Source organism: Watersipora subatra, chromosome 10 (assembly GCF_963576615.1).
Source record: "Watersipora subatra chromosome 10, tzWatSuba1.1, whole genome shotgun sequence".
NCBI classification, from domain to species: Eukaryota; Metazoa; Bryozoa; class Gymnolaemata; order Cheilostomatida; family Watersiporidae; genus Watersipora; species Watersipora subatra.
Genome location: NC_088717.1, coordinates 52874357 through 52900401, shown reverse-complemented (window position 1 = coordinate 52900401; position 26045 = coordinate 52874357). Strand labels below are relative to the sequence as shown.

Genomic DNA, 26045 nt, shown 5'->3' with positions numbered 1-26045 from the left:
ATCATGTTTAGAGCTGTATTCGCAAGTTGATGATAATAAACCAATGTTAGAAGAGTGACATTTGATGTAAATAACTGATTAAAGTAAGTTATGTTGGAGTTATGCTCTCACAGTCATCGTTTTCTCTTGATTTAGGAGTTGCCTTCCTTTAAAAGTAGGTTTAGAAAAGTCGCCAGCAACGGAAGTTGAAGCCAGGATTTTTTGCTAAAACATATGCGCATGATTTACTCGCACCGTCCCGCATCTGTGTACAGCACGCACAGGCCAAAGTTCGTCATTTTGAATAATGGTTCTGGCCATCTTAACTTTTCTTCCTGCACGCAGCTTGTAAGCGTTTCTAGTAACGTAATAGCTTTGCGGCTACTCATGCATCGATATTATTCGATAACCTGATCTTAATTATACATCGTGATGAATGCATATACAATTAAAGTAAAGCATTTTTTAAATAAATTTATGTCTAATACAACCCTAAACTTAATAGATATAGTTTAAAGGGAGTTGTACTGACGTTAGGTAATATATAAATAATATATATTTTACAAATGCTGTCAACATTTTCACGCTCTGACCGAAGGGCAGCTTTAATTTAGATATTAAGAAGTTTATTAATTTACCTGGTGCTGTTTGTAGCAAGCTAAAGTACGAGTTCTGTTACTGTCAATGATTAAGTTACCGTAACAGCTCTTTATCGTCTATATTTGGGATACCTCAAGAAGTGGAGAGACATTCAATTGTTTGTGAGCGTCCAAGCCGATGTGACTGAACATTTATGGTTTTTTTATGTCACATATGTGGCTAAAAAAATCAATATAGCTAGTGATGATTTCACATTTTGGAACTGAAAGCTACTTGAAGAAAAAAGATTTATGGAGGGGGATTTGGGCGTGCATTGTTTAATTAACTGCTCGCGCGTACAATAGACCTGTTGTACAAAACCATGAGTTTCAGCTATGATAAATACAGTTGTAATAACCATTGGGCTATTTGCCTAAAATCATGCAGATCACTGTTTGGTAATGACAAATTGCTGTATCCTATAAGCTGTTTCGTCGATTTTATACATCTTTGAATTTTTAGTCCAGGAATGCTATAGTCACACACAATCATATTGTGAGTAATCAACGTAATATAATAATCTATAAGAGCTACCGATCTATTACACAATGCAATTATTTAATCAGCATATAAGACACCGAACTACAAATCATAGCATAATTATTATATCTTTTAGTAGATTTGAACATACTTTGGAAAGACATGGGTTTGGTAAAATAGTATTGTAGCTCCAAGTGTGTGTTTATTTTCAGCATTGAACATATAAAAGTGAAATGAGCGTTTCTAGGTCAACAACAGTTTTTAAGATAATGAAATCATGTGTTTGTTTTTTTAATGCTACGACCCATAGCCTTTAATTATACTATTGCAACACATTTTCATTTTACATACAGTGTAAATATGTGCCTCAACACTTCTAAAACTTAAAGGTAAAAGTTTGTAGACTACATGTATCTCTAAAAATATTTATTAGATTGTCAATTATTTCAGTTTTTTTAATTTTTTTCCGACCTCTTCTTTGGTAAAGTCATATTGCTAAATTATCTCCACGAATTAATTTAAATTTTCGTTATTTCGTACTGAATTTGACAGTAAAAATTGAATTGAGTATTGCTTGATTGTTCCAAAAAAATATTTTAGTTTACACTTGGATGAGTACATCCACAGTCGAAGATGTTTCGTTTTTATTGCAACATGGAAATTATTACTTTTGCTCTCGAATGAGGTGAAGTTTCAAATGTTCTGTGCTGAGTTTGAGACGGAAAATCGGGCAAGTATCGGATAAATCTCTACGAACATTATCTGAAATGTATAGTTGACTAACCGAATGCCCAGCGCTGCACGGGTAATAAAACAATTACTCAATGAATTTGAGTAACTTACCTGGTACTAGTAAAGGCGAGCGTACCTTTACTAAAACAATTACCGTGTTTACAGACAGCTTAATAATCGTTACATTACGCGTAACTGTCAACTGTGTCAGTTAATGAGCCCAAGAGCTTCATGCGTGGTTGTTTTAACCGATGTAATGAATATGTTAACAGTTTGGCTATCGTAGTGCAGGGGATTACAATGTCTCGAATACATTTTGTTCTTCCTTTCATTGACAATTTTTTGCTTTGTAGTGAGAGCTAAGTTGACCTTGAATTTGGCATTCACATGGCTCTGTTGCATTTAAAGCCCTTGGCTCAGACCTGTGTAAGTTTCCCCTCATTATGTCATACTGCTTGTAATGATTTTTTACGAATCTTTACTGATTCAAATGATTGACAAATAAGAATACATTTAATTAAGATCTCTAAATCTCATATTGGAGATAAGAAAACATTTTATAAATGTGTTTGCAATAACAAGTTTTTTTTGGCAATAGGTCAGTTTCTCAACTAATTTGGCTTTTTTTTATATAAATAAAATCTTCAATTTGAGCAGTAATGTTGACGTATGTTTATGATACTTCCCATTAGTATACTCTTCATCTTGTTTTATACCGAAGACAGAGTTTCAAGAAACATTGAATTGTTGTCTTATTTCTGCTTATATCAGGATTATAAGCCGTAATGAAAATCTTGTTATGAAATGTAGGATACTAAACAAACTTTAAAATAATTCGTAAGAAATTATCAATCTTGTTGCGTTCAACCTGTAGGAAGACTTCACATTGCAATTTATTCGCACATATCTTAGGCGCTCTGCCTCACATTTTAGTGACTCTAGTCAATTCTACCTTCATAGGTCGAGGCGGCTAGAGTGATGGACTACACAGGCGTGGTGTTCTTTTACCACAAAGAGTCTCAGCATGTCATAGTTGACTGGACAGAGAGGGATATGGAGAAAGAGTTTCGGACGCTTGCAGAGGACACACTTGGTAGATTCTTCAAGGACAAACTATCGTGTGAGGCTATAAATGGTTCCCAGTTTCTGTGTAGTTCCTGCTTGTGACTGCGACAACCTGTCACAAAAGTGACATTATCGGTGTGCTAGTTCCTCAGCGCTATAGTCAGAACTTTAAGTGCATTGTGGGTATGTTGCAGTTCTTGCCATGGCGGCAAAAATCAAACAAGACGAAGAAAATTCTGAAGTGGATATCGTAGGTACGTTATTTGTTTTTGCTCAAATTAACATTCGTCTCATCTTAGCTAAGAAGTAACTTAGATCTGAGACTGAGAAACGGACTATTTTGATAACATCAGTGGTTAACAGGTTTCACTTTGCTTTCTTGGTATGCTACCTCTACTCTTCATTCAAGTAATAATAGGTTTGGGCGCGCCAACAGGATCACAGCAATGTTTTCTTTATTAGATCTGGTTTGTCACTCGCTTGATAAAATGTTTGTTTATTACGCAGGGGATGGTCAATCAGCAACTGCTGCTGTGAATGGTGAGTATTAACGCTTTCGTCCGTGTTCATCGTGTAATATCGTGTTTTGGGTTCACTACTAGCTGGTAAGTAAACGTAATAGATATGTAATAGGTAAGCTTATTTGGCCTTTGTAGGGGGCGCTCTGGCATATGGTAATCCTCTCTACTTTGCAGTTCAGCTTTTGTAGACTCAGTACTTTTGTAGACTCAGTACTTTGTAGACTCAGTACGTTTGTAGACTCAGTACTTTTGTAGACTCAGTACTTTGTAAACTCAGTACGTTTGTAGACTCAGTACTTTTGTAGACTCAGTACTTTTGTAGACTCAGTACTTTTGTAGACTCAGTACTTTTGTCGACTCAGTACTTTTGTAGATTCAGTACTTTTGTAGATTCAGTACTTTGTAGACTCAGTACTTTTGTAGACGCAGTACTTTGTAGACTCAGTACTTTGCGGGTTAAAAGATAGTTATTAGAAATTAAAGAGAGTTTAAATAACAAAACTACAAGGCATAAAATATATAAATCTCTCTCATACTTTGGCCTAGCTAGATCCAGATGCTAGCCTTCTCGAGCATCTTTGTAATAGCAGTTGTCGCGCTTCGCTGTTTTTTTGTTGCGTCTTGTGAGGTGTAAGAGGGCATAATGGGACACCCTTCATTATGCCTTTTAAAGGTTGTCAACCTTCAAAATTGTCTAATGAACCTAAAAAAATGTGTATGATTAGGAAAAAATGACGATATAGTATATGTGTTTATTATTTTTTCTTGCGAATTTTCACGTTTCACTCGCTGCGCCGATCCCGATTAACCATGCTATATGCGGGATTATTGTATTGCTACTCTATGTTGTCACTTCTTTGAAATGTTGTTGATAGTGTTTTTATTATTATTATTATTGCTAACAACCATATGGTAGATTATTATTACTAACAACAGTATGGTAGATTATTATTATTAACAACAGTATGGTAGATTATTATTATTATTACTAACAACCGTATGGTAGATTATTATTACTAACAACCATATGGTAGATTATTTTTATTGCTAACAACCGTATGGTAAATTATTATTATTACTAACAACCGTATGGTAAATTATTATTATTACTAACCACTGTATGGTAGATTATTATTATTACTAACAACCGTATGGTAGATTATTATTATTACTAACTGCCGTATGGTAGATTATTATTACTAACAACAGTATGGTAGATTATTATTATTGCTAACAACCGTATGGTAGATTATTATTATTATTACTAACAACCGTATGGTAGATTATTATTACTAACAACCATATGGTAGATTATTTTTATTGCTAACAACCGTATGGTAAATTATTATTATTACTAACAACCGTATGGTAAATTATTATTATTACTAACCACTGTATGGTAGATTATTATTATTACTAACAACCGTATGGTAGATTATTATTATTACTAACTGCCGTATGGTAGATTATTATTATTACTAACAACCGTATGGTAGATTATTATTATTACTAACAACCGTATGGTAGATTATTATTATTGCTAACAACCGTATGGTAGATTATTATTATTACTAACAACCGTATGGTAGATTATTATTATTACTAACAACCGTATGGTAGATTATTATTGTTGCTACAACCGTATGGTAGATTATTATTATTACTAACAACCGTATGGTAGATTATTATTATTACTAACAACCGTATGTTAGATTATTATTGTTGCTAACAACCGTATGGTAGATTAGTATTATTACTAACAACCGTATAGTAGATTATTATTATTACTAACAACCGTATGGTAGATTATTATTATTACTAACAACTGTATGGTAGATTGTTATTATTACTAACAACCGTATGATAGATTATTATTATTGCTAACAACCGTATGGTAGATAATTTTTATTGTTAACAACCGTAGGGTAGATTCGTGACACATGTGATAGTCACATTTATCATAAAAATGGCTGTGAGCATAAGCAGTGTTTTAGTGAACTTTTTCTGTATATTGTAGGATTTATATGCAGTAGTACACTGTTAGTCCCGTGGTCCGTGCGAGATTATTAGGTGTTATAAGTATGTATACAGCTTTTCCATGGTGTTGGAAGGTGGTCTAGTGGTGCAGTTGGTCATGCGCTTGACTGCAAAGCCTGATATACGAGTTCAATATGTGTGTGATGCAATTTTTCTCCATGCACTATTAGCATGGCTTCAGACGGACAGACAGCTCTTATTGTAGTAAATATTTGATTCTAGTCGTTTTTTGGCATGGAGCATTAAATTTAAGTTTATTTTATTTAAAAACGGAACGATCTATTAAAATGTGTGCCAATTCAATTTACCATTGTGTTGTAGCCTTAAGAGCGACATTTGAGCTAAAATCTAGATTATCTACTGCACAATCAGTCACACGTTCTTTAAAGGGTCAAACAATAATTAGAAATTTACTCTGTATCGTCACCCTACGTTCCTTGACAATCTATATATATATAAATATCAGTGATCGTCATTTGTTTGTCTGTCATACGTGTGTCCAGTTATAGCATCAAAGTTTTAGGAACAAAAAATCTGGTTCACAGTAGATTCGAACTTGGAACCTCCATCTCTGCAGACAGGTTTGCTTAACGCAATCTGTCAATCAAGTGTATTGATGCAATATTTTTTTCTTAACACTGGCTTAAGTTATAATAACAGCTCTTATTATAGTAAAGATTCAGACTAGCTTAAGTTACTAAAATTCATTGGGTAACGAAACTCAGCCATTTAAAAATAAATTTGCTGTGCAACAACTCTTTTATTACTTGTGCAATACGGGCATTCATCTAGTACAGGTTCGTTTCTACTTGTAGGCCCAAATATTCAGGTGAAGGTCGAGTGCGATGAGCAGCAGCTTTGTCCAAGTGAGTTTGTTATTATCTATTTATAACATTTCAACTGAGATCTTGATAGTATGCACCGCACCAACTCTGGTTTCATTAAACACTCTATGTATCAGCTGAAAATTCTAATAGAATGATCTTTTAAGTCTATTTGTAAACTGCAGGATACATGGTTGATAGATGCTACTCAGTTGCTCTAATCGCACTCTAGCTCATGGTTTTGTTATATGTATGTAGACGAGTGAGAGGGGGGGTTATTTGTAGATTTATTTGCACTTTTAGTGTTCTCCGGAACCTGCTACCTGTATCAAAATCTGCCTGCGAAGCGTTGTAGTGATTTTCTACAAAGTTTAGGAGATTAGTTTAGTCTCTCGTCAACATGTGTCTTATTCTTTACCAAGTGCTCGCTGAACCACTGGGTATCAAGCATAATTTCTGTCTAATGATCCGGAAAGAGTCTGAGTTATATGTATATAATATGTTATTCTACCGGTACATGCTGCACCAACTTTTGTAGGTTTGTTTTCAAAGTAAACCATTATAAATAATTGATTTCTGCACTAACAGTGTTTATTTTTATAGTTTTATTTCACCCATTTTTACTGTGAACTGCTCTGGCTGCATCAGTGCTTGAATTCATGCAGTATTTTGGACAGAAATTGTTTGTGAAGGCCGGAATACTAGCTTCCTGTAGGAAAGGTTTCTGCTATAGGGTTAAGAGGGGATTTTTCGATACATAATCTGATCGTGTATAAAAAGTGAGGATATTGTATACGTGCTCCGTGTCTATGTCAAGGAAAGGAAAAGAATGTGAGAAACTTTGAAATTAGTTTAAAAGCAATTTTGATTATGAAATGGATATAACATCACAAGGTTAATCGTAGCATTACAGGGGCTGCAGCCAGGCATTTAAGCCCTTTGATGCATTGTGTCAATCTTTCTCAAAAATGGCAGGGTGATTCTGCTGTGGTATATGCTGGTGTCCCACTGGTATCGATGATAGGTCTGATAAGTGGCACTTCCTTGTCGCTATGCGTTGTCTATTATAAGGGAAATAATTAGCCATCACTTGTGTTGCTATAGAAGATGTAATTGGTTGTGTTTTTAGCTACTGGTGAGATGATAGAGAAGTCAGACGCAGGAGCTCACAACTATCATGGTATGTTGGCTGTAAACATTGTGGTAAAAGGAATACTTCAAATTTTTAAATTTTAAGTAAAACTTAAAGTTGAAGAAAAACGTCAACACTGTCGTCATGTGGCTACCCAATTCGTTATCAACTGTGGCCTATTGGTCTAAAACGTCTGACCTGCGAACAATTTAGTTTAACAAGTTTAATTCCCAGCAAAGGCCACTGATGGTGGCAGGAATGAGTCTAACCTTAAATTGATCTCTGCAGCTGGATATGTCTCCAGTCATCAAGATTTCCATGCCACAAGACCCAAACATGTCCGGTCAACATCACAGAGCCATTGTTCATACAACAATGGCTCTTTAAAAACACACAGCGTTTGCTTGCAGTAAGCCAAGCAAACAGCAGACTCGAGCTTTGAGTTCATTCTCACACCTACCCAGTTCCTGGTGTTTACATGTAGCCTACATGTATGTAACGAACTGAATCCTTTTGTCACTCCCATTCTTTATCCTTTCGATTCTTTATTTAGTTTAATCATACTATGACCTTTATGAGCTCTGAACCCATGAACTTAACTAATCATCAAGGCTAAAAATGTCAAGTAAATACGTTGAAGTCACCGATTAACATCATGATTGATAAATGTATTACATAACACGAACAAAATACAAAATAAAGCTACAAACATGATCCTAATTGCGACAATAGACATTGCAAATTATAATAGTTTGTAATATGTAAGCATGTACACGTGAGATAAGATAGAGAAAGAAGCAGATGACTACATATCTATTAGCTTCTCAAAACCATAGAGCAGCTGTGGTTAGTGTGCTAAGGACCATTGGTAGTGTTAGGAAGGCATCCAACCAGCCACAATTGCTTCTGTGCCAAATCCCATGTGCAGAGGATAACGGTATAGTTAGTTTCAAGACGTATCTGGTTTGGAATTAAAGCCTAATACATGCAGCAAAGAGGGAATAACTCTTAATAATGAAATAAAAAACAATTATCTAATATTGGTTCCATTTGCTGATTGCCTTTGCCATGCTTCAAATGCTTATACAGTCATTTCTAAATATCTTAACTGAACCAGTAATCAAAGCGCAACTGCTGTAGTGAGCACTGAGACAACAAGAGTGGTGTCTCCAAGTCAGGGCCAGCCCCGGTAATTTGTCAACACAAATGCACTATTGTTTTTTACATCAGGCATGATCATCTGTACTATTGATGCACTATTGTTTTTTTTTACATCGGGCATGGTCCTCTGTACTATTGTATTTCACTACAACGTGTGTGCTTCTCCTTTCCTAAGGTTGTATAGCCTGTTGTCACAAGGAATATGTAGAGCGATCTCTCCATAGCCTGTACCCTGAAGCATATAAACAATTGCACCACTAACATTGATCTGAAGAATGCTTTTAGTATTCCCTTACTCAACCATTCAAAATATATTTTGCTATTATGTTGTATTTGGCTCAATAAAATCTCAAGTTGTCTACTCACATGCAAAGGTGTTGTAATGTACATTAGTAGACATGAACGTCAGGTCTTTTATGAACGGATTGCGTGTGATGTGGGCAGATCTGTACATTATTGTATAATACCTTGGCAGTCACAGTGAAAAGCGATGTTCAAAAGTACTCTCTGGTTACTATCTTGACAGAGAATGATGGCAATGTAAGATTTGTTTGTAGGAGCTTTGACCACAGGGAATGATGAAGCGTTGGACATGAGCAATGCTGGTATGTTTTCTATGCTCTCAAAACTTTTAGTTTACTGCTTCTTGCTGAAACAAGATCTTTACCAATGGCTGTAATATAGAAAAGGATTTAATGGCAGGGTAAAGACCTGGCTATGACACCGTCGAAATGTGTCATTTGCTTATTCAATGCGTGCGCCGCACACTGACATCACGTTGTTGATGCGTCATCTCGGAATTGATAGTCTAAGTTGGTAGAGATAAAATTTGTTCGTTTGTGTTAGGCTGAATTCGTTGATTACAAACATCTCAATTCGACTTTATTCATTTTAAAAGTAAGCAATTTGCATTCATAATTGGTTTTTGAAGATGATAACAACAGGGCTTCGTACAAATAGCTATTTTAAGTGGAGAATGGTCTTTTTCGTAACAGCTACATTCAGACAATTTTTTTTTGCAATGAAATATGTTGAAATTACTTTTTTTATCGTTTAATCACCGTCATGAATTTATGTTATTTTTACACTTGGCTATTTTTTCATTGGTGTATATCATTTTTCTAATACAAATACATGGTTGCACCAACGTTGTTGATTTCACAAACCTTTGATGATCCGTGTATCATACAGTGTTCCGTAGTAAAAAATTCAGCAAGGGCGTCATGAACGTCACATGACTGAAGTCAATTCCCATTGGTCAATCTACTTTTCAACACTGCATTATTCAGTAATCATAGTAGCATCATTTTGTCTGTAGCCACAGCAAAGATCTACACCGCTTGTTGGTGATGCATTCTGTGGTTACATGTAGCTAAGGCTTAAACCTTATTCTTGCTTACTATATTTACGTTAGGCTACTTTATAAATTTAGTAATAAGCCTCCTATTTGTCAAGCTGCTCTGTAAGTACTGGATTATCTCATTCCGTGTATGCAGTTCTTTACATCTCGCGGGTACATTAGTTATTCCCTTTGGCAGTTTCATTTTAAATAGTTCTGCTCATCGGTAACTTTCTCTTATGACCTGTTTTCTTTGCCATATATTCATACGAATTTATATACTCGTGTTGTATTAATACTGGAAACTAGATTTGGTTTGTCACTGATGACATGTCATTGTGACAGTCGGTGCTGGTGCTTATGTCATTGTGACAGTGGGCATTGGTGCTTATGTTATTGTGACGGTGGGCATTGGTGCTTATGTCATTGTGACAGTGGGTGTCTGGTGCTTATGTCATCGTGACAGTGGGTGTCTGGTGCTTATGTCATTGTGACAGTGGGTGTCTGGTGCTTATGTCATCGTGACAGTGGGTGTCTGGTGCTTATGTCATTGTGACAGTGGGTGTCTGGTGCTTATGTCATTGTGACAGTGGGTGTCTGGTGCTTATGTCATCGTGACAGTGGGTGTCTGGTGCTTGTCATTGTGACAGTGGGCCGCTGGTGCTTATGTCATTGTGACAGTGGGTGTCTGGTGCTTATGTCATTGTGACAGTGGGTGTCTGGTGCTTATGTCATCGTGACAGTGGGTGTCTGGTGCTTATGTCATTGTGACAGTGGGTGTCTCGTTATGAAAAATGGTGTGTGCTTGCGTTGACATACAGCTTCAACAGCTTTCACGCTAGTATAATATTGCATGTGTTTGTAACAGTTGGTAGCAGTTGACATCTGTTTGTATCAATTTTGATCTAATTTAAATAGTGAGCATGTAATCAATGTATTGTAGTGTAAGATATCCTGTGGGAACATAAGAGATGAGTAGTGTGTCGTTTGGCTAAATGATGAATAATTGAAATTATTTCATATAAGTTACTCGCTTCAACAGGCATCGGAGAAAGAATGTCATTTAAGGAGAGTTCTGGAACACAGACAGACGATGGGACTTTTAGGCGCTCAGCTCGCCTATCTCAACCCAGAGGTTGGTTACAGGCATTTCACACATGGATGAGTTTAAGATAGGCACTCGATGCTCTGCAGAATGTGCCACTAGCTTAACTCTTTAGCTAACAAATGAAATTTTTTGCGGGGACATTATTACATTTTTGCTAAAACTTATTATTTGACAAGGGTGCGTATAAATTGTCATAACTTATGAACCAAGCAGACTATGAAAGATATTTTAATACTAACTTAGCATAAGATTTTATATCTATCGCTGATGTCATAAAAAGGTTATAAATGTGTTGTGTTCTCTACTACCGGGAGCATGTTAGTATTTGGATGATTTATCAATATTATTATAGCTTACGACATTATTAGTACTATTCTTCAAAAGATAATCATATTAGAAGTCTATGAACAACAGTTAGTGAAACAAACCTCCGTAGCAGTAATGCGTGTGTCATTACTGGTCATTGCCAACAAGAAATTGCGATAAAAAATGAATTTTTTTGCGAAGCGAAACTACGCTCAGAATAGGCTGTAAACATATTTTCTATTGGCTTAACACAGGCAGATGATTGTTTCCGTTTGTTTAAGAACAGACGCAATATAATCAGTAACTAACTACTCACTAATCAGAAATGTTTTGTACGAAGCCTACAAAAGCCTCACCACGCTGCTCTTGGTATACTACATGGTTGTGGTACCCAATAAAGTAAATAATAAATTTCATAGTTTTTTAATATATGCTTTTAGTACATTGAGTTTATTTTATATATTACATTAATTACATAGAATTTAGGTATTCACGGCAAACAACACACCATATTCTCTCATGTTAACTGCATAATTGATTTACATTTCTATCGTTAGTTGATCCTTTCTGGAGGCGAATACAGTAGCAATGCTCACCTCCACCAGTTAAAGCCAACCTTGTTTAGTTTCTAAAGCTTGGATTTACTTGAATAATTTTTACATTTTCATGTGACTGCATCCCTATTTAAGGCATTAAAAGTATCATGTACAACACTGTTTGACCTACAGTAACTTTCGAGTGGGACTCCGGCAGCGAACACTCACCAGAAAATACAAAGGAAGATGATGAGAATAATATGGAAGATTGGACAGGGCTTCACATGGAAGAGTACCTTTCATCCATGCCTAAACAGAAGGCTGCCAGTAAGCACAAAGGTGAGTGTGATTGGTGAAACCAAGAGACAGTCTCTAATAGGTTTATTCTCCTTTCATTATGTGATCATGTGCTTGGTTTTTGTCACAAACAATATTTCTTGCATTACTAAAGAATGTCGAAATAGACTCCAGCCTGGGTATGAATGGTGCATGGTGCCAAGCATAAATGTTTGGCAGTATCTATTGACAGTAGCTAGCTCGGTATAAAGCAACTACTTCAATTATCGTCCGTTTTAGCGTATGTCCATGTGGAGGTAATATGTCCATGCGGAGGTAATATGTCCATGCAGAGGTAATATGTCCATGCGGAGGTAATATGTCCATGTGGAGGTAATATGTCTATGCGGAGGTAATATGTCCATGTGGAGATAATATGTCCATGCAGAGGTAATATGTCCATGTGGAGGTAATATGTCTATGTGGAGGTAATATGTCCATGCGGAGGTAATATATTCATGCGGAGATAATATGTCCATGCAGAGGTAATATGTCCATGTGGAGGTAATATGTCCATGTGGAGGTAATATGTCCATGCGGAGGTAATATATTCATGCGGAGGTAATATGTCCATGCGGAGGTAATATGTCCATGTGGAGGTAATATGTCCATGCAGAGGTAATATGTCCATGCGGAGGTAATATGTCCATGCAGAGGTAATATGTTCATGCGGAGGTAATATGTCCATGTGGAGGTAATATGTCTATGTGAAGTTAATATATCCATGCGGATGTAATATATCCATGTGGAGGTAATATATCCATGTGGAGGTAATAGGTCCATGTGAAGTTAATATGTCTATGTGGAGGTAATATGTCCATGTGGAGGTAATATGTCCATGTGGAGGTAATATGTCCCTGTGGAGGTAATATGTCCCTGTGGAGGTAATATATCCATGTGGAGGTAATATGTCCATGTGGAGTTAATATATCCATGCGGATGTAATATGTCCATGTGGAGGTAATATGTCCATGTGGAGGTAATATGTCCCTGTGGAGGTAATATATCCATGTGGAAGTAATATGTCCATGTGGAGTTAATATATCCATGCGGATGTAATATGTCCATGTGGAGGTAATATGTCCATGTGGAGGTAATATGTCCATGTGGAGGTAATAGGTCCATGTGGAGGTAATATGTCCATGTGGAGGTAATAGGTCCCTGTGGAGGTAATATATCCATGTGGAGGTAATATGTCCATGTGAAGTTAATATGTCCATGTGGAGGTAATATATCCATGTGGAGGTAATATATCCATGTGGAGGTAATATGTCCATGTAGAGTTAATATGTCCATGTAGAGGTAATATATCCATGTGGAGGTAATATATCCATGTGGAGGTAATATATCCATGTGGAGGTAATATATCCATGTGGAGGTAATATGTCCATGTGGAGTTAATATGTCCATGTAGAGGTAATATCCCTCATAAAATTACAGTGTTTGTCAGGTTGCACTGTTGTTATACTTTGTTCTGGAGGTGATACAAACAAAGGGTAATAATTGAAGTTGTTGGAAGATCTTCGGCAGCCTTTATGGATGTAGCATTTTAGTTGTAAAAATGGCAGTTCACTTGCAGGCAGGAGAGGAAGGAAAGGAGTCGGAAACAGAAAGACGACTGCATCAACATCTCAAGGTATATTATAATACATGTATATATATACAGATGTATATTCATGTATACATATATATATATATATATATATATATATATATGCAGTCATACCTCGAAATGAGTTTAATGCGTTCTGGGACTAAACTCGTATATCGATTTACTCAAGTCTCAAGGCACTATTCCCTATATAAAATAACTAAATACAAATAAATCCATTCCCATACTATGAACAAAACCACATAAAACAGGAAATTACGGTGGAAAAACGGGTTTTTAATTGTGATAGTCCAGTACCTTCACTAACAAAGTAGCACAGACTTGTTTAGTTATTATAATCTGCAATAAAATGCAACATTTCTATGTACACCACCGTAAGCTTTTACCTTTGAGAAAGACGTAGTGGCTAATGGTGGTCTGAGAGATACTTGACAGCAACGCATTCGGTACAATAGACTTTTGTGACCCTACTTAACAAAACATAAGCTATGAATCTAACGTAAATTAATTTAGCTCACTAAACACGCAATTGAATCCAAGTTTTAATCTTTTACTAAACTTACTCTAATTTTTTTGTTATAAGCTTTTGTTACCTGTTACTAGTTTGCCGCTATTCTGCTTTGCCTTCACTATAACCTTTAGCCCAGTCTTTAAAAACTTTTTTCAAACTGAGTTGAGGGGAAAAACCGAGTGATGCTGTTCTCAAAAGCGGCGTCTCACATTCTTGGCCATAGAGTGGCCATCGAGAACCGGTTAGTATGCTCTTGTATCTCAAGGAGTAAACTCGCTACATCTACATTATAATAAATAAATATATAATATATATATATTAATATATTATTATGCATATAATAATATCTAAATAATCTACATGTACATCCACCCTTCATAGTGGGGTTTCCAATATCATTTACGCATAACTAGACTCTTACTTTCATAGCAGTACTGCCTAGATTATGCGGGACATCGTTGTAGTAGTACTGCCTATATGTTGCTAGACATTGGTATAGCAGGCCTGCCAATATCACTTAAAGGAAATATCTCTCTTTTCAGCCCTGGCACCTAGTTTGTGATCACAACCATTGTGTGTGGTCTTAGAAGAATTGTTGCGCGTGTTTATCATGCCTCATTGCACTTGTATAGGTTTCATGAATAATTCTCATGCTATAAAGAAACTTGATTAAAGTGTAAAAAGAAGCTATGTCGGTTGTTGCCTTCAAAATAAAATAAGCAGTGTGACTGATAAGGTTTTACAAAGGTTTGGCTGTCTTTTTAGCTCGAGACCAGAGTGACGCGCGAGAAAGGTCTGATGGGGATGAAACGCTGTACTGTGAAACGTGTGGCAAGTGCTTCCGTAATCCGTACCTGTTGAAGATGCATGCTCGAACCCACACAGGCGAGAGGCCGTTTCAGTGCGCCACTTGTGGTAAGACTTTTGCTCAGGAAGGCAATCTAAAAACCCACTCCTTCATACATACGGGCGTGAAACCATTCCCGTGTACTGAATGCGAAAAGCGCTTTTCACAAAAGGTTCATCTGAAGAATCACATGCTGGTGCACACGGGTGAGAAGCCTCACCAGTGCGAGGTCTGTGGACGTACGTTCTCGCGGCCAAAGACATTGGCCGTGCACAGGCTCTCGCATTCCGACGGTCAAATCCACCAATGCAACTCATGCGAGAAGAGTTTCACCGCGCGAAGTCTGCTCCGTGAGCACCAGATGGTCCACCTCGACAAAGTTCATGAATGTTCCGAGTGTAAGAAGAGATTTTCTTGTGGCACACATCTGAGACGCCATATCCTCACCCATTCGGGTTTCAAGGGCTTTCAGTGCGAAGTTTGCAATAAAACTTTTACGCAGAACAGTAGCTTGAAGAGGCACGTTCTGTTGCATACAGGAAGTGATGTCAAGCATGCGTGCGAAGTTTGTGGCAAGGAGTTCTTGTGGAAGAGCAGTTGGCTTAGCCATAAGCTTACACATCTGAAGTCGTGATGAAAGTTACTGCGGTCTTGTGTCGATCAATCATCTGTCTCACCTCATTCGTTTCTCGGTCTATCTCATCACAACCAGCGCTCAACATACCAGGAGACTAGGAATAGTCTTAACTAATTTCTGTAGTAGCGTGTTGGAGGCGTAATAACAGTTCAAGCACGGTATCAGCTTTGCAATGACCTTGTTAGCTTATTCACTGTTTATTCCCCTGCAATCTGTATATTTTTCATAATCACTAGGCCAAATTTTATTAGCCATAAAATCCTATTTTTATAGATTTATTGTTAGATTTGATTATCTACGACAGAAAGAGGAAAGTCTTGCAGATTTACCTGAATTGTTCAGAACTACTGTTAAGGCTTATAGATCTTTTGAGGTCAATTCATGGTGTGCGTCTGTTTAGCATGCACCGAAGGACTGCCTATTGCTTGTGCTGGACCATTCGCTAGCCATTGCTTCTGGAATATTTCGATGATTAAGTTTTGTTATTGCATGCTCCTGCTTTTCAGGATTCATCATTTTAGTGTATCTAAACAATACAGAAATTGGTGACTCGCTGTCTCGAGTTCATTGATCACAGGAAGTTTAGAATGACTTTGATTGCATGTTGTTTCTAAATAAATCTGCCAGGTATAACGATTTCAGCCAAACCTCATCATACACCAACACTCGCTTAATGCCGAAACTTATCGAATTTGCTAATTTCAAAACCAACCTCATCTGGAGCAAATAGTCTTACCGGAATTCAGTACATACAGGTTGTTTCATTCTCAATCTGCAGTTAACACAAAAAAGAAAAAAATATTAATAAGTGTTAAGGAAGTACAAAAACAATAGCTGAAGTATTTAATGAAAGCGATCAGTTTTTAAACAAAAGAATTAACTAATGCAGTTAATTATGGAAAAACGTATCTGCACTGCAAATCAACTACATACCATAATGTCCAGATCATGATCATCCTCAACTTTGGTATTAGGGATTGATGGAGTTGATTTCAATGTAAAAAGACTAGGAGAGATTTTTTGCGATGACGAAGCCATGCTGAATAACTTGTGAAAACCTTGCATAATTTTGTAAAGTTTGATGAAATGGCAATAAAACTCGAAGCTCGGCGATGATTTTAAAGAAGTTTTGGAACTCGGCTATGTTTAGTACTTCTGCCTAGCGGCTATTTTTGCAATGACGGCATTCTGCATATCTTGTGACAACCTTGAATAATTTTGTAAAGAAATGTGATGCATTGGCAATGGTGTTAGCTCAAAGCCCAGGTAATGGTTTTAAAAATGTTTTGGAACTCAACTACGTTTAGTATTTATATTAAAAACTAGCCTAGCAGCTAGTTTTTAATTTGATGCAGTAGTTATTCTCCCTTGTGATTAAAAATTGAACTAATTATTCATGGAATTTAATAATTCGCGGAACTGACTGTTCTCGAAATCGCAAATTTTTATAACCAACGAATATTTTCATCCTGTAGGGTAGTTCATTTCATTCGTTCTGCTATCCAAAAGAACTCACTGATTAATACTTAGGCTATTTATTGCACATAAATCACATAATATTGAAATAAATGTATTATATGAAACTGCAAAAAACTAATCGTATAGAAGAAAATTATTATACCCAGTAATAAGAAAAAGGTATTTGTAGAAGTGAATACACTTTCATGTTGAAAGCAGGTGATTGATGTGTACCTTTGGCAGTAAAGAAGACAGATAGGGTGAGAGGTTAAGTTGGTGTTAGTCTCGTTTGCCCATACAAACAAAATTATCATGCCTTTTTTTAAATTTTGTATTTAATATTTTTTATACTATTCTCTCGTGGAGCCCTTTCACCTTCACTAGTTTCAAGCTTTATTTTTTCTACTTTGCTTTTATTTTACCCCTCATGTCATCTCGCAGACAGCTTTGTAACTTATTATCAAGTAATTTGTCCTAAGGGGTTTACTCATGTTTTCTTTAATAGATTACTTAATGGTCAGGTAACCATAGCCTTTTTTCACGATTACTACCATTCACCCTACTTTTCCCATTAGATGATTTCAAAACTAAAAATGAGGATAAAATATTAATAAGTATTATTGGTTGAAGCTGAACTACGCATGTGAAAGAGAAATGTAAACAATGTGTATTTCTCTTTCAGATAGTTTGGTTCTATAACGAACATTCGAATACCGGAATCTGCGTACACAGCGGTTTCCAACATCTATGATTCGATGTTTTCTGAAACACTAGCTCGTAAATTAATGCATAATTTTTTAATGCCATGTGGATTAGTTTACAAAATTGTGATCTGTTGGGGTAAACTGTCTGTCTCATGCTAAAAGCCATTTCGTTTATTATGACAAGTATATGAGCAGATTTTACTTGGATACATACATATTTTGAGGTGATCATATACCAAGGTATAAATGTATTTGTGCGTGTAAAATGCATTCAGGTCAGGAAGTAGTGATTAGCTTTTTTGTTTTTTTCTTATTTATTTTCATCAACAATAGTAATTAAACAAAAAAAAAAGCCGGAAGAGTGGTGAAACCCATAATACGCATTAGCATAGCTAGTCGTGACGTCGGGCTTGTCATCATGTAAACAAGATCAGTTTTTTGTGAGTAATTAGGTTTTAGTCACTTGTTAAATAATGTAGTTTAAGTCTTTTCTTGAAACTGGCCACCTTTTCTATGTTTTTTATAGTATTAGGGAGTTGGTCTCAAAAAATGGCCTTGTTGATAATCCACCCTGCGGTGGTCTGTTTGGAAAGAAGATTGTGGGAGATGTAGACAGAAATTTGAGAATCAAGTTTAATATATTGTGCAAGGGATGTAATTACAATAAAATTCATAATAAGCCAAAAGTATAATGCGGTATGAATATAGTGAGCTGATAGGTGGTATGGATGACGATTTTAAAATAGGTTTGATGAGGAGGCGGTTTTTTGTTAATGGTTCTTATCATGCGCTTTTGAGTGTTATCAAATTTGTAAGATTGGTTGGAGGTGCTTTGCCCCATGCCTCAATGCAATATGAAAGTTTGGAATTAACCATAGAATTGTATAATAAAAGCAGAGGTCTGTGGGTTAAATATTCAGATGTGAGGTAGAGTAAGCCTGATAAGGGTCTCAGTTGTTTTAGTAAATGTTTGGTGTTTTTTTCCACGTGAGATTAGCATCAATGAGAATACCTAAGCATTTTGTGTGATCTGTCTGACAAGTTGGTTTGTTGAAAATGAAAAAGGGATGAGTGCTAGCTAAACGAAATTTATTTTTGGGGTTATTTAGTAACATGAAATTAGTCTTATCAACATTTAGGGCAAGTTTGTTAGAAGTGCACCAGTTTTGAATAGCAAGAAATCCGTTATTTAAACAATCTATGTGCTCGATGATGTTAGAAGATTCGAAAAAGAGATTAGTCTCATCTGTATGGAGCAAAGGACTGCAAAGGTTGGTAACATGTGTTAAATAGTTTATGTAAATTAAAAAAGAATTGGACCTAGTTGTCTTTTCTTTTTCAATGGAAATCATCCTGCAAAGCTTGTCTAAAGTTTCATTGGCCAGTCTTCGGTCTTCTGTGCTGTTATGGATCTACAAGAGTAGCACACTAAAGATTTGATATAGCTCAAATGATTCGGCTTCTTCTTTGCCAGTAGTATGTCTGCTTTCGTCTGTTTCATCAACTTCTTGTTGTTGAGCTCTGACTGGCTCCAGGCTATTATAAGGAGAGTTTGCAGAATTCAAATTTCTTCTGGACAAGCATTCAAAAGTGTTTAACAAATAGCAGTAAACTGTCACTGTGTAACATAAAGAGTTGCCTGTTCATTTCTAGTATGCTTTGTATGCAAGGAGAAACAACTCTTAATCTCATGTTGTAGGGATAACTATTGCCCATAAACTTCTGTGGTTCCTTTTGTTGACGAGCTAGCTACCTGGATTGATTAAAAGGGTGTTTTATGAGCCAGCCACTCATTTCCCTAAATGCTTGAAACAAAAGGTTGCCAGATTTATGGCTTGACATTTGCTTAGTCTTGTTGCTAGATGCTAAAGTACAACATAGACTTTTCGTCCTTTGAAATGAGCTACCAAATCTTAGCTAAGAAATTTGAATGTGAAAGTCAAGTGTAGCTGTAGCTTTTTTCTAAGTCAAGCAAGTCTGCTTCCAAATGCAACAAAGCAGTCAAATACAACTACAAAGGTTTTTTATAGAGTTTGGATTATAATTAAGCATTGGCGCAAAAATCAAGCATTTTTTAGAAACAACACATCACTATTAGACATTAAATTTTTGTAACTTTCTTAAAAGTTGACTTGAAACTACACTCACATTATGGTTATTTATTACCAAAAATTCACCATGTCTTACCCTGCTGTGTTTTAGGTGCAAAATATGCGGAAATGTGATTACAAGTTCTTAAAAACTACAAAACGAACAGTTAATCGCGACTATCACGAAAATGCCGTAATTTGGAATCCCTTTAAAAAACGACTCAAATGGGATGTAAAACATGAGTGTTTCTGTTCACACTTTCATGCAACCTCGTTCGTCAAAATATGTTCACAAATGTATTTGACGCATTCAATAAAACCATGTCTATCGTCTTTACGCGTTATTTCTAATTGTTTTTTCTAAAAATGAGCATTTTTTTTAGAAATAAATCAATATTGGACATCAAGTTTTTGTTTATTTCTTAAGGGAGATGATGACTCAAAGTTTGTGAACTGATGAACTATAAACTGTCCTTCAGTATCAAGAAATTACATTTTTTTCATTTGAGTTTGTGATTATCAAATACCAGGAAAAATTGCTAACAGTTAATAATTTTCTTTGAAAAAGCCAGCTAAGTGTCCAATTTCAAGTTCATTTACAATTTTCCATGGTGTCACAACATAAGTTTCTGCAAGTCCCAGTTGTGTTAGTAAATATTAAAGCAATTTCTATTCAAACAAAATTTCGTCCCATTCGTTTGTTTTATGTTTAGTTGACATACATTTTGTCAAATCGAAACATTTCAAGTAGTTTGACCTAAGTATTGCTCATACAGCTTAGCGTACTAAAACTAGTCTATTGAGCAGGTAAAATCAGCATAAAGACTCACTCATAAACTACAACACCTTCTTCAAACAGATGATCATAGCATATTCTCGGGATCATTCAGTCGGCATAAAACCCAGCAGCCTGTCATTGCTTTACCAGAGCAGGTGTTATCCATATTGTTGTATACAGCTCCTTGCTGGTTAACACGTTTATCAGATGGAAATATAGAGAAGCTAGAAAGGTGGCAAAAACTTTGCCTCAGAGTGCCGATGCCTCATGTGGAGAATTATGACCAACGATTGGAGGCGCTTAGGCTCAACAAACTTTCGGTATTTCTTAATCTTTGCTGTTTAAAGCACTCTAAAAGACTATCCCGTATACCTAATCACCAACTTCATAGCTATGCCCGACAAATAACAACCACTGAGCACACCAGATGTAAACGTTCTGCCTGTCCTATAGGCCTATCTAGAACATCCTTATATCACAAAAGGATTTTTTAAATACTATTGAATCATTGTTACTTTTTTATTTTTTCCACAAAGTCTGATTTGCTTTTATCAATGTTGGCCGGTGAAATAAAGTGAAGTTCAAATCAATCAGTTGGCAGGTATATTTCAGTAAGCTCCAAATATGGCTTCAGTTATAAACAGAGAAGAAGGAGGTGCTAGCTGCTATAATATATTCTTATTTCTCATTGGTTGTTGAAAATGTGTGAGTTGTTTACACCTGCTGATACATGTATAATTCACCTGCAATTCACTGCTGTCGTTGTTAATGAGCAATCTGTAGCAGTGAATCTGGCTGACGATTCATCAGCTAATTTTAGATCGGCATGGTCGAGTTGATGTCAAGTTTGCTCCGGCCTAGGTTCCAAGCTTTCCAGCTGCTGATGACGGTAGAGCACTCGCCAGAGTTGAAGCAGCGAATGAGAAAGCCGGTAAGCATAATAAGAGCGATTGTGATGCAGCCAGCACTCAGCACAACTATGAACTTTCTTATCTTCTGTCTGTTGAGCTCAGCCAATGACGACTCCTCGCCAGGAACCGCTGCCAAACCTGCAAGTACATTGCTATATTTAAAATAGGCCCCCTATTTAACTCAGGCAAGTGTCATGTACTGCACTTTTTAATCCTCAAACTGTTTATTTGATTTTAGTGGCTAACTGTTGCCCTATTTTTCCTTTTTTGTTTCATTATTGTTGTATGGCATAATTTGAAAACGTTTCTATTTGAAATGAAATTATTGCCAGTAAAGTATATATATAGGTATGTATATATACTTAATCGGCAATAGTATACTTGCCTCAATATATAAAAAAAACTTTCAGAATTCTTTGTTTAGTGGTTACGAAGAAAACGGTCTTTGATTCATTTACAATATTCAATCCAAGATAATTGAACCCTAATACATTTTCAACATATTATCATTCATGGTTGCAAAATATCTTGCTATGTGGTAGGCTATTCTAATTTTCAGGCTATGAGCTTCCAGCCAGTGGAGAACACACCATTGTCTTTGGACAGTATTGAGAAGCTTAATCATAGACCTATTAACTCTACTTAATGGTACTTAATACTTATATTACATATAGTTAGTAGGTCTATTGGCTTAATAAACTCAGTCTCAATCTGCTTGCATCGAAATGGGTAATTGTCTCAATGCTCAAGGAACATATACTGAGAGTTAAGAGCTGTAGAAGCACCCTTCTCACAAGTGCCATAAATATAGATTGGAATTATTAAATCTTGAGAGAGTAGAGAGGGTATACATACAAGCGAATGCTAAGGGTACCCAACCAAGTACTGGAACGCATAGACATGCCAAAAAGGCACAGACCAAAGTTTGTGTTCTCGTCACCCGGCGTCTTGTTGCGATATGGGAGAGGTCATCCTGATGTCCAATGATCTGTAGTTTATAACCAAAAAATCAACTAATTAAGTAGACAGTGGGTAACAAATATATCGGTGCTTTTCCAAAAGCGACCAACTCCAAAAGCTGTTGTGGAGGGCTTAAAATATTTACAATTGTTTTAATGCTTTCAGATTGCAATAACCAAAGTCTTTTGGATTTATTGTGGAGCATCAACAAGTGGTTACAATTTTCAAGTCTACGAGTAAACAAAGATTTACCACATATGGTATTTCACAATCAATATTTTTATGTCTTGCCACATCTAGGGTGCTCCTAGGGCATCGGAAATACCATGACAATAATAGCAGTTAAGACTTGCTTATATCAGGCTCAGAGACACCTGACTAAGTTTGTAAGACTTCACATGGCAAATAGAGATTTTACTCGAAAAAATATAAACAGATAAACATTTTGCTGATACAATCAATTGGAGATCCCGGTGGAGTTTTTGTGAGCACTCTACTCAACTATAATAGCTTACTTATTTATGAGAAGATAGAGATAATTGCAGAAAGCCAACATTTACATGTAGGAGAAAAAAGCGAAGGAAAATAAATAGAGCTACTTTAAACAAAGGCATGTTAGAACAGATGGAAACATAGAGTTGTTACAGTTTTGGAAAAAATCCTTGAGCTCAAGTTTGGAAGTTTAATCACATTGAAAAAACTCAGAGAAGAATTCCGGAAGAAGATTAGATAAATTTAGACTAGCTGAAACAAACTTAACAATCAGCTAACGAAACGTTGATCATGACCTGCACAAATTTGGCAGCGTTCTTATAAACTCAAGTTATTAAAGTGCCTTTTAACATTCTATGTACATCAAAAGGTCAAAGCTGCTTTCAGGTGATGCTACATGTACTAGCCTGAAATCTCACTCATCAGTAAACTAAACATAGAGTAGAATCCATCAGTAAGATTTAGATAAATCGAAAAGGTGACGGAGAAAGTAAAGCCCAAAACATTTTTGCTGTCGACCCGTATCCATATTAATCTCATGCTCTATAAATATTTATGTTCCTGCAATTTGGCAGCACACTTGGTGAGATTTGACAGCGGCGCTTACAGGCTGAGTAGATATTCTCTGGTTGACTGCTCTCTCTTCACCAGCAATACCAAGGGAGTCATAGGAAGGTGGTAAGGAGGAATGGCTCTTTTTCAAGTCTATGAAATACAAAGTTTAACTGCTTTGTTTCTAATTACAGTTAAGTCCATGTATATACACAAAAATATACTCGACCACAAACATCCTTGATCATGCATAATTGTTTTAAATCAACCATAAACTTCCTCATTCAACTTTTAGCACCAATAGGTACAGTTTCTCACCTTCAGCTATTAGAGGTAACGGTTTAAATGACACTCGATGATTGTTTCTTTCTTCAGATATGTGAATTACTACACTAGAGGGCCTCACTTCCCGTGATGCTGCAACAGTGGCAGAAAAATAGGTCACATTCATACTACAAAATCTTGTCTTTGAAACTGCCTTAATTTATAAAACAAGTCCTGCATATAGGCTACATCCAATTCGGTCAACCGTCATGGTTTGAATGATTATTTATAAATCGTTAGTATCAAGCCCAGCAATGTTCAGTATTTTTCAAATTGTTTCATGATAAAAATCATAAATGAATTCATTGAAGACATTTTTCCTGAATGCATGTGAACACAGGTTCTCGAGTTTCTATCTCGATAGATTGAAGCAAATTTATTTATACAGCAAAGGAAAGTTCTAGGATTACCAATACAGCCTGGCATGGATTGAAGGCAGCCTGCCTTTGCACATTAGATAAACTGTAGTGGGTAGGCCTTTGCACATTAGACAAGCTGCAGTGGGTAGGCCACTGTGGAATAATAAAATTTATTTTTACTGTATGACCATTAATAATTAAAGTATTTTACAGAATTTTGCCAGTTTGCTAAAATATTTAGTTGCAAAATTCGGTGTGTTTTTTGAGAACCAGCCTTTTAAACACCTACCTGCAGGTATTTGATTTAAAATGAGAGAAATCTTGGGCATGACCAGACCTACTGATAGCTTTGGTTACACCTATCAATATTTTGATTCTAGAGCAGTTTCTATAGCTATCATATGTACATGCTGAACACATCCGTGTTCTTATCAGACAAAAGCATAGGGCTGTTTGGTCAGTCTTTGTGAAAACAACATTTATGAAAAATACAAATCTATTAAACTAGATTAGAGAATAGTCATCACTCACTACATACTAGTTGGTTGTTGTCTGCTGTCGGCAATAGCTTCTGTCTGTGTTTGCTGCACAGCCGTTTCTGACGAGGCATCATAAAATGTTTCGGGCTGAGCATTAGTCGATTCCGCTGACTGGATCTCTTCGATCAACTTGACCTGTGAAGGCTTTTTGTCCCCCATGTTCTTTCAGTCTTGTCTACTCCAACCAGTCAATGCGTTCCAACAATGGATACAACAATCAGCAGCACATTGCCTACATTCTTAACACCATTTAGGGGTATAATATATCAGCCACATGTTACAGTTAAATTAAATTTTAGTTTAACTAAATTTGTATTTTTCATAAATGTATTAATTACAAAAAGTGACCAAACAGCCCTATGATTTTCTCTGATGAGAACACGGATGTGTTCAGCATGTACATTTGATAGTGATAGAAACAGCTCTAGAACCAAAATATTGATAGGTGTAATCAGAGCTAGCAGTAGGCCTGGTGATGCCCAAGATTTCTCTTATTTTAAATCAAATACCTGCAGGTGGGTGTTTAAAAGGCTGGTTTTCAGAAACCATATAGAGTTTTGCAACCAAATATTTTAGCGAACTGGCAAAATGCTGTCAAATACTTTAATTATTAACGGTCATACAGTAATAAGGAACTTTATTATTCCACATTTAACTATTTGCCATTTAGTTTTTTATTTCCCAGACAACATTATTTCTGTCAATATTTTTATATTCTCAATCGCAGATTGCCTGAATTTATCTGTTGCTATTTGCTGCTCGCAGTTTTTTATAGAAATTTTTTATGTCAGTTTTGATCTGCTAATATTTTCCAAATAGTTGGCTTTTTTCCTCAAGAACGAGCAACCAGCAAAGTATTCATGTCTCTAACGAGAATGTGAGTTATTATACCGGCTTGCAATGCTCTTTTAATTAAGACAAAGGATATTTTTGGTTGAGTTACTATGTGATGAACATATGTGATGTAGAACAACTATTGCATGTCACAGACAAACAAATTGTAAAAATTAAATTTCACTCTCATGGGAATGACGATAATTATATATTTTTTGATATTTGTGAGATAAGTACGCCAA

General features: G+C 36.0%; 2 protein-coding genes across 2 annotated transcripts in view; one reads left to right on the top strand and one right to left on the bottom strand.

Annotated features, from left to right (window-relative positions):
- The window catches only part of LOC137405935 (uncharacterized), a 488140-nt gene that overhangs the window by 415709 nt on the left and 46386 nt on the right, over positions 1 to 26045 (bottom strand). The gene's annotated exons all lie outside the window — the stretch shown is intronic.
- On the top strand, positions 253 to 16398 carry LOC137405892 (zinc finger protein 260-like). The gene is made up of 12 exons (XM_068092338.1): positions 253 to 327; positions 2184 to 2256; positions 2791 to 2950; positions 3090 to 3149; positions 3403 to 3435; positions 6269 to 6319; positions 7407 to 7457; positions 9128 to 9175; positions 10952 to 11044; positions 12052 to 12198; positions 13775 to 13831; positions 15084 to 16398. The coding sequence occupies exons 2-12, from the start codon at positions 2218 to 2220 to the stop codon at positions 15797 to 15799; spliced, it is 1455 nt and encodes a 484-aa protein (XP_067948439.1). The 5' UTR covers positions 253 to 327; positions 2184 to 2217; the 3' UTR covers positions 15800 to 16398.

Coding starts and splice junctions, on each gene's coding strand:
- LOC137405892 (XM_068092338.1), top strand. CDS start 2,218: ATGGCTCTGTTGCATTTAAAGCCCTTGGCTCAGACCTGT. Junction 7,458..9,127: donor AGGAGCTCACAACTATCATG/GTATGTTGGCTG, acceptor ATTTGTTTGTAG/GAGCTTTGACCACAGGGAAT. Junction 11,045..12,051: donor TCGCCTATCTCAACCCAGAG/GTTGGTTACAGG, acceptor TTTGACCTACAG/TAACTTTCGAGTGGGACTCC.